The sequence below is a fragment of the Crocodylus porosus genome, unplaced genomic scaffold (assembly GCF_001723895.1).
Source record: "Crocodylus porosus isolate Cpor-Errol unplaced genomic scaffold, CroPor_comp1, whole genome shotgun sequence".
In the NCBI taxonomy this organism is placed as follows: domain Eukaryota; kingdom Metazoa; phylum Chordata; order Crocodylia; family Crocodylidae; genus Crocodylus; species Crocodylus porosus.
The window spans coordinates 20,943,081-20,956,894 of NW_017728907.1; the positions used below are offsets into that span (position 1 = coordinate 20,943,081).

Below are 13,814 nucleotides of genomic sequence, written 5' to 3' on the forward strand. Positions count from 1 at the left end.
GCCCTGGGTCGGGGGCTGAAGGGACCGGCCGCCTCCCGGAGCTCCGCGCCGCCTCCCGGGGCATGGAGCGGCCCCAGCGCGGCTGCCTGTAGAGCCGGCGGCGCGGGGAGGGGGTGGGAGCCCCGCTCGGATCACCTCTCTCTTCTCTTCCAGGATGGCGCGCTTCGGGGAGGCGGTGGCCGGCCGCCTGGGCTCGGCGGACGGCGGCTCGGAGCAGAGCAGGAGCCGCCCGGGCGCTGCGGCCCCCGCCGGGGGCACCCCGGGAGCCTTCAAGCAAACCAAAGCCCAGAGGGCCAGGACTATGGCTCTGTACAACCCCATCCCGGTCCGGCAGAACTGCTTCACCGTCAACAGATCCCTCTTTCTCTTCGGGGAGGATAACGTGGTGAGGAAATACGCCAAGAAGCTCATCGACTGGCCATATCCTTTCCCCGCGGGCCTGCGTGTCCGGGCTGGCACATGGCCGGGGCCTGAGCCCGAGCCGGCAGGGGCGTGCGGCGGCAGCTCTCAGGTAAGCTCCTGCCTTCTGCTTCCCCGCCAGCTCCCGCTGGGCCCCTCTCCCCCGCCGGCCTGGCCTGGGCTCGTGGCTCCTGGGCTGCGCCGCCCACCCTCGCCTCGCCTGTCTCTTGCCCCGGCCGGGGCGTCTCTTGGGGACAAGGAGCGGCGCCGGGGGTAGGATCACGCCGGTGCCCGCGGGGACCTCACCAACTCCGCAGACTAAGTTTTACTTCCGCCATCCTGGCGGGGCTGGCGGGCGGGGGAGGGCTGGTCCGGTTCCCACTCAGAGCTGAGCTCCTCAGCACCAGCTTAGGGACCCAGGCCTGGTCCCCCACTTAAAAGTGGCTGGTCCGCCCCATGCCTTGATGCACCTCTGTTCCGATCCGAGCCGCCGCAGAACTGGGCTGCGGCGGGGGAGGGGGGGCGCGGATTGTGGCCCACTCTGCTGGGTGCCTCGTTTCCCTCCCACGTGTCCTTCATTCCGGGCGCTGCCTGCCCTTCCCCGCGCCCTGGGCTCCGAGAGAGGCAAGCGAGCGTGCTGGGGAACAGGCGCTGGCGCACTTGTGGCCCAGGGACGTGCTGAGCTTTCCTGGCCGAGCCCCTCCCCCCCGTTTTGGGTGAAGCCCAGCTTTATTGGGTGCCGGGGGGAGTGTCGCCATGTGATCGTCCCTTGTTCTGGGCTCAACGTCTCAAGGAGCTCAGCTACTAGCTGCCCCCTACCCCGGACTGGTAGTGCTTGCTGGTCACCCCCCGGTGCCGTCTTGAACGGCTTGCCCTGCCCCCGCCCCTGCGCCCGGCGGTTCAGCACCACGGGCAGCTCCCGCCGCCCGCGCTCCCTGGGCACTCCCCTTTCAGCACCGAGGACAGCTCCACGCCCAGCACTGCGCAGAGCTCTTCCCTGCGCGCCGCTACACGCGGCCACTCCCTCGGGTGCGGCCCTAGGCCCGGCTCCGTGCACTGTCCTCCTGACGCGCCACCCTCTCGGGCAGCTTCAGCCCTGCTCATAACTCCTAGGCGTCATTAGTACTCCAGAGACGCACCTCTTTGTCTGGCCGGGTAAGACTGCTGCCTTGGCCCCACCCTGCCCACGATCAGTCCTTTCCACCCTTTACCAACCCACCTTTTCTGCACTTGCTGCACATCCTCATTCCTCAAGTCCCCAGAGCAGCCTGTTTTACACCACAGGGAATTTGTGGTCATTGCAAAGTTCAGGACCATGCTTTTGCTTGACCTCTGACGCTATTGTGAACAGTCCCCCAGAAAACACCACTTTTGGAAACTGTGGGCACCCTTGTATGAGCACCATCTCTGTCTTGTGTAATATATATACTTGGGAGGGGAGGAAGTGTTTTAGGGTTGGAGGTAAACTGGGAAGTTTTCCACTAGGGCACATTCCTTGTGCTACTTTCACAGTTCTCTGCATGTTGCCTCCATAATACACAAGGGAGCTAACCTGAAAACTTTGAGATTGCTGTGCTCTTTTGTTTTTTTAACTCTGCCCCAAATTTTGCACTGACAAATGCACGTGGCTTCTGTCATTACCCTTCTCCCCTGAAACTTCTTGGTTAACTTGATAGGTCTCATGGCTCCCTTTCTAAGTGTAAATAGACTTGTCCCTGTACAAAAATCCATGCCTGTCCTACAAAAATGCTGTTCCAAGAAATGCTGTAATTTTGAAACAAAGTCTTAAGATTTGATTTTCATTTGTAACTAGAAACTATGTACAGAAAAGAGGCATGTTAACACTAAGGGCCCAGTTCAGTGAAACTTACACATTTGCTTGTCTAAGATGTTTGCTAAATTGGGGCCAGTCTGGGTTAGTGACATTCTGAAAGCTGTTGGCATATTGGCAGGGCACTTGAGACTGTTAAGGCAAGTGAAAAGCTTTTGGGTATTTGAAGAGCTGCAAAAGTTTGCTAAATACCTCCTATGCTTCACTGACTATTTAAACCTTTTTTGTCTAACAATGCATGGTGTTTGTTTCTGCAATCTGGCCTGGCCTGACAGTGTATAAGCATGTCAGGCATAGCTATTACTCAGAAAGATACTTGCACATCTCTTTGGGTGACTGTGTGGCATTTGTTAGAAGAATAACTCTCATTGTCCAGAATATGCCAAATTATTTATAACATTTGTTCTGTAAAATATAGGTGGGGCTATTAGCTCTGCTTTATTTATAATAGTAACAGTTTATTTATACATTGGTAATGACCAGACCCCACCTCTCCCAAGAATGAGTCAGGGCTCCATTATATAAGGTGCAATATACCATTTTATATAAACACAGTCTCTGCCTCTTACAGTCTGTGTGTAACGGTTTACCACCATACCAAAGAAATTCCATGGCATCATTCATCACAAGAATTTGCAATACATTGTAGTAGTTTAGCTTCTAAATCAGGGGGTGGGCAAAATATGGTCCATGGAGGGGGTTTATCCAGCCCACAACGGATCTCTCAGTCCCATCTGGCCCATGATACATCCCACTGCCCCTGGGCACACAGTAGGGCTGGAGCAGCTCCACAGTTCGGCTTCATTTCCTGGCAGCCCTGGTGGTGGCTACTCCTGACTGCCACTACCAACCCCAGTCCCATGAAGACCAGCTGGGAGCCATGCAGGCAGGGCCTAAGCCCCAAGCTGAGCTTGTAGCTTCGGTCCTGGACTCACCCCCAGACTTGGCCCTGGTCCCAGACCTGATCCCAGTCCTCCCCATTCAGTGGGTTGGGGTCCCTGCAGTGCCTATTCTGAACCCACCCACCCTGGCCACAAGGAATGGTGTCAGCTAGACAGAAGCTGCTGCTGGGTGCAGGGAAGAAGTTGGACCTGGTGGCAGGTGCGGTGGCCACCTCCCACTCGCTGCTTCCAGGCCCTTCTCACTGCAGCTACCCAGAGACCATGCCAGGGCTGCCCTGCAACTCCTCACCACTACCACTGGTGCCACCGGTGCTACCTCCAGGCTGCCCCAGGTCCCTATGCTTGGCAGGGTGGCAGTGGCAGGGAGAAGCTGCATGTGGCTGCAGCAAAAAGGGCCATGAGTTGCGAGGGGGAGGCACTTGCACCTGCTGCCATGCCCAGCAGCAGCTTCTTCCTAATCATTGTTGCTGCCTCTACACCCAGACCACTGATGCTGAAGCCGGACAGCAGCTGTAGCCCCTCTTTAGGGTAGTACCCCTAGTAGTAGCAGGGCCTCCAGCTGAGCGGCCTCTGCTGAGGCTGCTGCCTGTCCGCACCCATGCCAGCTCCCTACCAACTTGCCTCCCCATGGTCCCATCCCATATAGGGAGGTTTGGTGAGTTGTTACATGATTTGGTGAGCTGTTGCATGGTAACCCAGCACACAGCTCCCAAAAATTCCCTATGTGGCCCCTGGGCCCACATAATTGTCCCCCCCCGTTCTAGATATTTTGTAAATGCAAATGTTAGGTACTGTTCTAATTAAAATAATGGAATCAAGTTAAGTAGTCCTTTTTCCAATAATCTCATCCACCTGAAAGCATTTGTGCTGTTCTTCAGTGCACCACTTGATAACTTTGACTATCTCTTGTGTAGACTGGGCTATTTTGGCGTTAGCCTTATACGGTGAATGTATGAGTGGGATGAAGTGGAACGTGCATGAAAATGGAAATTGAAACACATTTATGAGAAAATCTCTAGTGGTGTGAATGAAAATGTAATCTCTTCAGCCTCTTAGTTTAATACTGTGACTATTCTTTTTTAGGCTGAGGTATCACCATGTAGGGCAGCAGCAAAATGCCTGAAACAGCCAGAGTTTATATTTCTCTTCAGTGGAGCAAGAGCTCAAAGTACAATAACTTAGGACAGTGCTAACTTTATAACAGAGCCTTAGAATGAGGGGGCACTGAAACTGCATACCAGATAATGTAGAAAGGGTTGTTGTTTTCTCTTGGTAATTGTACACTGGTGTAATCAATTAAAAGGGATAGTATCTTGAGCTAGTTCCAGTGGCTCCATAGAGTTGCTTGAATGTCTCACCTGTCTAAAGCAATGCCTGCAGTTTGAATACCAGCATTGTCTCTGAGTTTGCAATCACACTAGTTCATGGAGGTGAGTTTTGGATCTCAGCCACAGTAAATGAGAGTGTGGCTGGCCTTAGGAAGGATGCTTGCTATTTTCAGTGGTACTAGTTATAATAGGGATGACACAGAGGAAAGCCAACTTCAGTTGGGAAGGGGAGATGTGGGGGCTTCTTCATTAAAATCCAGTTGACTAGGTAATAAGGATAAAAATAACTGGGAACTGGTGATTCAGTCCTGTATATCTGCCGGGTAAATGTATAATTATAACCAGCAACCTCTTCAGTTTTGCTTTCCAGTGTAAATAGGGATGATACATAGAGTAGAAGAAGGAGAAATGTGAGGCAATGGCTTTCATTTTCATTTGGAGGATTCAGACCTCTTAGAATTTCAAGCCCCAAACCCTGATTTATTAGCTTTGGCAGAGTTGCTCATTTTGCTGTTAACGTGCAGGAGGCCAGACAGAAGCCATTTGTTTTTAGCTAAAGGAGTGTTGGATTTCTTCCTGTCTTTCTTTCTGAAGTCGATTTTAAAACTCAAATGCAACTCACGCTGAATCTCCCATGACAATGACCCATGCTTGCCCCTTTACCTGCACTTATTCTGCTGGGGGAGTAGCAGTCAGTGTCCAGACCTCCTGTCTTGATTTCATTTGCACAGCTTCCTGGAAAGCTACAATTCAGTTAGAATGTGAGATGAGATGCAATTCACTGATACCCACTCAATTAATCTTTGGTTTAATCCTATTTGGTTACAGCTAGACACCCCCAAGAAAATGAAAGTTGGGTTGTGAGCGTGGCTCATTATCCCAGGAAGAAAGCCCTGGCTTACGTATGTTTTGCCATGTGGGTTTTATCAGGCTGGTTGGGTAAAGGTGGGCATGTGAAGCTATTGGGCTGATCTGGAGATGTTTGAGAGGTACTGCAGGGTCTAAGCTGGAGAAAAATACCCTTGCATTTAATTTTTTTAGTGTCAATGCTTCTGCTTATGGGCTTGATTCTGCAAGTTTCTAAGCACTGCAATCATTTTTTGGTGTGGAGACGCTAATACACCTGACACCAGAGTCTGCTGGAGCATGTTTATTTGCATTCTCCAGCAGACTCGATTAATCAAGTCTGCTCTGATGCGCTGGATTTCCAATGCATTGGAGCCAGCTCCCTGCATGTGTATAGGACCCCCTTCTGTCCAGTCACTTATCCCGAGAGAGACAGTATCTTCTTGGATTTGTTCTCCTTTTTCCTGGCTGTTTCTCTCTGGGTAGCCTTGTCCTGCTGTCTGCAACAGGCACAATGGACTTTGTGTTCTCTTGATACACATTCATACTTCTTCTTGTTAATCCTCCTATGCTAAAGGGAGAACAGACTTCTATCAGACTCATAGTTCCCTCTCTCCCCTGCTACCTCTATCCAATAAAAGCCATAACTATTTGTAAATCAGGTCCTTATCTGAAACCCCCTCCTCCAGCCAACAATTCTGTCTTAGCCTGGCCAGACTAGCAGGAAATGTCTAGAAGAGACCATGATTTTTTAAATTATCTTTTATTGGACCAACTGCTGGGAGATCTGTTGTATATAAGCTTTCAGGCATCAAGTGCCCTCACAACAAATCCTTGCCTCTGATGCACTTCTTGGGCCACCATGGCTACAACAGTATTCCAACCCTGTTACAAAGTTATTTCCGAGATGGTCATAGTTGATACATACACCCCAAATGTATTGCCAGTAGTTTTGTGTTCCTAAGCAGATAGAAAGGCCAGTTCTAGACTGAAGATGTTTCAGCCTAAGTACCCTTTCCTCTAGGCCAAAATTAGAAGTAGCTTGTGGATTTTGTTCTATAGAGGACACATAAACGCACACAAACACAGTTTTTAATTTTCTGCTCAGAAAGGCTTCTACTCCATCACAGATGCACAAACTGAGACTACATTCCTGTTTCCCGGCAGCAGTGTCTCTGTCCATTGAAAGCAAACAAAAGCCATAAAGGGGGTTCATTCAGAAGGGTTAGATTGCTCAGTTGAAGGACAGTTGTGCAGAGTGTGGTTGTTTGCAAACACAGAGCCCTGCTTTGCCTTGGGTGACTCAGGTGGCATCTGTTACTGTGTTGGGACATTGGCTGAGTGGCAGAATGTGTAATGAAGCCATAACCATCACCATTGACCTAGGAGTTTATGCAGTGGCTGTAAAGGGTAGAGCTAATATGGTGTGTTGCTGCTTTTCTGACATTCTCTCTCTTCCTGCATCTTGGTTATCCTATCTGTTGCAATGACTCTAATGTCACCTGTATCCAAATCTCCTGTGGTAAAGGTGATCTCTTACACCAATTACACAGTCATTTTGCATTGGTGACAATGACTATCTAAGATACAGAACTATGGACAATTGAGCCTTGAGTATCTTCATTGCAGTACTGTCAGAGTCCAGAGACAATTCTAGCCAGTGTCATCCATGTGAGCTTCAGTGCAGCAATGTCCTATCGCTGTTCAGCGAAGAACAACTGTTGCATAATAGTGCCCATTGATGTGAGTATCTGTCGATTGTGTCCAGTTGGGTAGCATTCCTTACTGCATCTCTTTGTCAAGTGCTCAACCAGGATCCCACCAGCACTACCTTCCTTACTCCTACACTTCACTCAGGGCTATTAGGACTCTTAAAAAAAAAACAGTGTAAGTTTTGTAAGGATTTGTTTGAAGCAAAATTGGGGATTAGTGGGGATTTCCTAAATGGAGTAACTTCATCCACTGTTTCTTGCACTTGACAGTGGCATGACTATACTCCCCATGAGAATAGTTCATAACCTTCTAACTTGTTTCTGTTGTTCTTTCAATGCTGCTTGTTTTGCCCTTCATTCATTAGATTGTAAGCCTTTTTGGGGAGTAGGTGTAATGGCAAGTCCATCTTTTTGACAGCCAGAGCGAGAGAGAGAAGCTGCCTGTCAGATGGTGAATTTAAACAGAGGCAGCTGTTGTCATGGTGATGCCAAGTTGCATCCGGTTGCTGTGGCAACCAAAGTTAAAAAACTGATGTTAAGGCAAGAAAATCACATGATGTGGTTCTTTTTTGTTTAAAAAAAAAGAGGAGGAGAGATTTGGCTTTCATTTTTTAAAGGGAAGGTAGGGTGGAAAAAATAAACTTTTTATAGAGTTTTGCTTGCATGTGTGACATCTATTCAAACACATATATTTAATTCATCTGTTATATCTGTGGATTACAGAGGTCAAATCCAAGCCTTGTGTAGCTGGCCTGTGCACACTAACACAATATTTACACTGAATTTGGCTGTTTGTGCAGATCCAATATGTAGAGTTTTAGATTTGCTTACATTAATTTTATGCTTCCAATTGTTGACTTGAATTTTCTTTAGTTTAGATTGGCCTGAACCAAGAATATCTCCATTGAAGTAAGGAATGTAATAGTGGTGTTAAACTAGTGTGAAAAAGGGCAATTTAAACCTAAGGCCCTGATCCTTGGGTATGACAGAGGGCTTCTTTGGCACAGACGTGGAAGCGGAGAAGAGGGGCTAGGTCACCACCTCGGAGCTCTGACACTTTGCTCAGGCTTTTGTGGGCTATTGTGGCTCCCTAGTCAATTTAGAGCATTGACAATAACAGCTCCCTAGAGCAGGGGCAGGCAAAATGCGGCCTATGGGCTGGATGCGGCCAGCCAGGACATTCTATCTGGCCTGCAGGGCCCTAAAAAATTTAGAAAATTAGTATTTATCTGCCCTTGGCTGACTGTCATGTGGGCCTGGGGATGAGTCCAGCCTGCCAGGCCATTCTATCTGGCCTGTAGGGGCCCTAAAAAATTTAGAAAATTAGTATTTATCTGCCCTTGGCTGACTGTCATGTGGTCCTCGATGGCTTGCCAAAATTCAGTAAGTGGCCTTCCACCTGAAATAATTGCCCACCCCTGCCCTAGAGCATATATCTCTAGTTGGGTGTTTCTAGACAACAGCATGCTTGAGATGTCTCACCTCTGACAAGCTTCCTACAACAGGGAATCAGTATCTTTTCAAATTTGGTTATCTTCACAGTACTGTCGCATTATGGGAATGGTACAAGTGGACCACATTGGGAATGAGGCTCTGCCCCACTATGTGTCTAGAGTAGGCAAATATATAAAATATGCACTGCATATGTACCTACATGCATTATATTATGCATACCTTATATCATACATATGCAGTGGAGCCCATTGATTGCTTTCAGTATTTATCCTGCTGGGATTCTATATACAAGTCACTTGTCCATTGCCCAATGATAGTCTAAGTGTGTGTGTAGGATGCTTAGTTTTAAAGAAATCATCCTAGAAAGAATCAAATGTTTTAAGCATCAAACATGTGGTAGAGAAATGCACAAGTGTCATAATTTCTCAGGCTGTCCAGGAGACCATTATCTCAATTCTGTTTTTCACAATATTGGATCATAAACATCCCAGACAAAAGAAAGTGGCCATCTTTGTTTTTGCTTCCCTACCAAACAATCAGGAATTTCCCTTCCCTACAAAATAATTAGTGAAATGGGGTCTTGGAGAAGCCCCATGTTGAACTCGGTACAATACCATACAGCTTTATCTGGGTGTTGGACCTTAGAATGCCTTACAGAGTGGTGTGGCTTGCAGTTAGATGGAACATAACTGAGGCTGACACAAGAAGGCTGCTTGGGTGGCTGCAAAAGAGAAGGATATCTCACTCACAGGGACTGCATTGTGTAGAGGGTCAGAGGGAAGGTGGGTGCTCTGCAAGGTTTGGGAGCAAAGTGACAAGACCCGTGAATAAACAGAGAGATGGAATTGCCCCCTGCACCTCAAAAGGAGATGCTACCTTCCTGGCTTTGGGCAGGACCTATTGATTAAGAAGATTTGGAGGAAACTGGAATGGAATGAAGACGGACACTAAATTTCCAGAAGCTGAGGAGAAGTTGGTTCCTATAAGACAGAGCTGGGAGTGCAGGAAAAACTAAGCATGAATAAACATAGAACTGAATGTCTGTCCCACCCATCTGGTTCCTTTCTAAGACAGACTTTCTACCTTTTAAGCAGGTGCTAGCAAGGCTGCTTGGATTTTGCCTGCATCCCAGTCCTTGTTTTCCCTCAGTGCCATCCCTTTCGCTAGGATGTTTCACCTCCAAAGGCTTGGAGAGAGTGGGGAAGCTAACATGATCTCATTGCTTTCCATCGCTAAACCACAGATGGTGAAGGCGAGTCAGTGAAGACTTGCTGTAGCTCCCAGCCCTCATGCAGAACTGAGAGTGATTTATGTCACATTCAGCCACTTGGGGATATTGCATCAGTGTGCTGTCAGCATCATCAGTCCTTGGAACTGGGCAGACTGCATTAGCAACAGATTCTGGGTGAATCTGACATTAGTTTTTAGCCTGACTTTTTCTATTGTTGGCTTCTTCCCCAGATTACTGTATCCCCTTTTTTCCAACTTTTCTGGAAGGAAAAGGTTCTCCGCAGTCCCTATTGCTACATTGTTTGCCTAATCCCAGCGTGCTGATCTCAAAAAGTTTTGCCTCTTCAGTATTCTGAGAGAATTCATCAGCTGACAGAGGGGAACGGAGCTCAGCATTGCAGCAACATCCTAGCTGTTATATAGATTTAGTGCAAAACCAATCCAGGAACCCATAGTCTGTGATTATCAAAAACATCTTCTATTTGAGTGCTTCCCAGAGCAGGGTATAGCTGGGACTGAAGTGGCTGAATTACTGTAAAAAGGCTGGGATCAGTTCTGTACCGCTGGGTTGTAAACAGTTCAGCTTTATTGCCGGTGGCTGCTTGGCCCTGTCCTTGGCTTGAAATTCACCAGGAAGGAAATTAACAAACTACAGGTGTGCGGCGTGGCTGGAATTAGCTGAGTTGCTAAGGAACCAAGTCAACTATTCGAGGGAGAGAGCACTGGATAAAGGAGATAAATCAATAAGAAAACCTATTTTTATCATTTCCCTAATGATCCTATCTGAGAAGCTAGAGGAAGGAAAAAAGAGAGAGCCAGAGAGACACAGGCTCTCATTACCAGACTTAGAGGGAGGCAAGTGCTGCTGTGCATTTTGGGTGGCTGGAAGTTTGTATAATTAGACAACTAACAAAGAAGGAAAAGCATGAAAGGGAGAGAAAGAGAGAGAGAGATGGTGTATCTTTTCTGATGTTTCTATTTCTCGTGCTTTCCCTCACATTTGGCTAGCAGTGACCAACTTGGATCTCTCTTGGGGCAACACAGCCAAATTTTCAGAAGTCTCAGTTGTGTGTTCCTAACAGAGATATCCCAGAGCTCCTTTATAGCAGTGCTGAAAGCTTTCAGCATCTTCTGGCTTTGCATTTGCTTGCCGGTGCTCAGCCCCTCTGATAATTAGACAAATTGAGCATGTTAAAAAGAGAAGACCACTTTTGGAAGTGTTTGTCCCAGTTCCTCTCTTGATCAGTGTGGGTAAACCTTATCCTTACCTTGGCCCTGCCCTCTTATGGACACTTGCATCCCACACTCATTCAGTACTAGGCATTTTGGAGGAAGAAGGAACACTGTTGCAGGAACACCTAAGCTGTGTCTATTGATAACTTGGCAAAAGGCCACACTTAAATAGAGGAGAATGCACTGCCCTCTTTAATCTGAGTGAGTGGAGCCCATGAGGTGATTTTGTCCCTGCATGCAATGCTGTATATTGATCTAAGTGCCTTGTGATTGCTTTAACATAGATCAGTACCTGGAGTGACCGTAAGAGTGAGATTCTCCAAAGGGATTAGTGTTGACCATGCTCTTCTCTTAATGAAATCAGTAGTAAAATGCTCAGTGGCTTCTGAAAAGTTAGGCCAACACTAGGCATTTTGAGAATCTCGCTGATAATCTGTATTACTGTATTGTTCGAGGCAGCCACCCTGAACATTAATGCCACATGGTCTGGTTCTGTGTTCATAGAGCTTCAAAAGGCCTGCCCTGGAGAATACTGCCCATGTCTTTGTCACACCCTGTAATGTCCCAGTCACAGCATCATTTCTCACTTAATTCTGTGCATCTGTCAGAGTAATCTCTCTATCGCTATTTTTTCCATCTGCATTTGGGGATCATAGGATTATGAAGTTTACAGGCTGCAGGATGAAGAGAGATGCACTAAATGTCTGGTACAGAGAAGAGGGGATGGAGTGACTAACTTAGCCAGGTTAAATCAGAACTAACTGACCAAGTTGCTATAGCAGGGGTAGGCATGGGTGCCAGAGCAAGGCTTATGAAGGCACTTTGCTTGGCGCGCATGCCTCGGGGCAGATGGCGGGGAAGGGCCCAGGATTACACTGCCACAACAAGGATCAGACCCCTCATGGCTCCCCAGCCATCCATACCTGGCATGTCAACATCTTACAAGTTGAGGTTGTGGGTGTTTTTGGCACTCTGTCCAAAAATGTTGCTGACCCCTGCCCTGTAGTTTATTGCTGCCATCCAGTCCCACAGGTCACATTTATGCAAATGAATCTAGTGCCTGGGGACCTATCTTGCTCACAGCAACAGCAGTGCTAAAGCACTTATTTTTTTAAGCCTCTCTTAATTGCTCACAGATTTTCAAGGAAAAGAAACAAAAGACCCAAAACAGGCCAAATATTATTTTTTATTTTCCATGTATTTGTTGAAATGTATCAGTGTGGGCAGCAGTGGAGGAATAAGTGGCATTAATGGGAGCTAGGAAGTAAGATCATAGCTCATGTGAAACTCCTAGGAAAAGGTTCTGGTGTCTGGCCATTTGTCCTCTGATGATTTTTACCACTGTGTGCCCTCCCTGCCCTGCAGGGTAATTATAAGCAAGGCTGTGTGAGTAATTGATTCTTTTTCATGCAGTGGCCAGACCAGAAAACAATTTTATTTTGGGTCAACCTGAAACAATTTTTTATCTCTGAAAAATGCAAAAAAAAATTTTTTTCAGTTTAATGAAGCATTTGCTTCAGTATGTGGTGGAACTTTTCATTTTGATCTGCGGCATTTAATTTTTTTTCAAATAAAAATGCTGAATATTTGGTAAGAAAGGGCTAGATTGACAAGGAAATGTAGTTGTTGGTCCTGAGGAGGAGGAAGCAGTGGTGATGGTAGTTCATGGATATTTGATAACCCAGGCATTAGGGCATTGCCTGAAAAGTGGGACACTAGATTCAAATCTCTGCTTGATTTGGAGCAGGGACTTGTGGCCACCCAGGGAAGCATCTTCACTACTTGCCAATCTACATGTTTGCTCTCCTTCAGCTCATAAATATTTATGTCATGGGAAGAGAACAGCTTCACTGGAGAGTCTGAAAGAGACCCACACCAGAATTCTGCTTTTGTGAATGATACCAAAGTCCTCTTATGAACCAAATAATGGAAATGTTTTATTTTGGAAATATTATAATGCACTTTTTAGCATGTTTTGGGGTTTTTTATTTCTATTTCAGCCAAAACTTATTGCTGGATTTGACCTTAATAATTCATCAAATGTTTTACATGCCCCAGACTTTGGTTTCGGTGAATAAAAATTTCACTCGGCTCTAATTACAAGTGAACACAGATGACCCCATCCCTGTGAGTTGCTGGCACCACAGATCTTCCCTAGGACTTCCAGTGGGGAATGGGGAACCTGCTACACCAGGCGTGGGCAAATATGGCTGGCAGGCCCATAGTAGGTCTTTGTTTGGCCCTGGCCCAGGCACAGTCCAGTTGTGTTGCATCCTGCTAACCCCTGGACATGCAGTAGAGCTGGGGCAGCTCCACAGCTGGACTGCCTTTTTAGGCAGCCCAGGTGGCAGTGGCTGCCACTAGCCCCAGCACCGTGGTATTGGTGGAGACCTGCACTGTGCAACCCCGACCCAAGCTGTTACTCAGTGCAGGGGAAAAGCGGTCCCTCACTCTCCAGCTCCTGGCTGTTCCTGCTGCAGCCATCTGGAGCTTGCACTGTGCTGGGCTGCCATGTGTCTCTGCTGCTGTCACTGCCACCTCTGGGCTGCCCAGCATGGCAGCGGTGGCACAGTGGTGGCAGTGCAGAGCAGATGCAGGGCAGCCTGGCCCTGGCATGGTGTGGGCTCTGGGTGGCTGCAGCAGGAATGGCCATCAGCTGGAGGGGGAGGGGCTGCTTTTCCCTTGCCCTGAGGAACAGCTTTTGTCCTGTGCCTGTGGGGGGAGCCCCTCTCACTGCTACTTGCAAACACCCCACCACACAGATGCACTCACCCCCTCACACTTCTCCTTCCCCCCTCCACACAGCCCCCCACAAACCCCATACCCACCCAGACATGCCCACAAACACCCCCCCACAACCCCTTCCATATCCACGCAC

At 47.8% G+C, this 13,814-nt stretch overlaps 1 protein-coding gene across 3 annotated transcripts in view; it reads left to right on the forward strand.

The window, feature by feature from the left end:
* Positions 1-154: 154 nt before the first annotated feature.
* CACNA1E (calcium voltage-gated channel subunit alpha1 E) overlaps positions 155-13,814 on the forward strand; it is a 229,610-nt gene continuing 215,950 nt past the window's right edge. For all 3 annotated transcript variants that reach the window (XM_019530950.1, XM_019530951.1, XM_019530952.1), the window contains exon 1: positions 155-420. In XM_019530950.1, coding sequence (XP_019386495.1) covers positions 155-420 — 266 coding nt within the window. The remainder of the gene's footprint in view (positions 421-13,814) is intronic.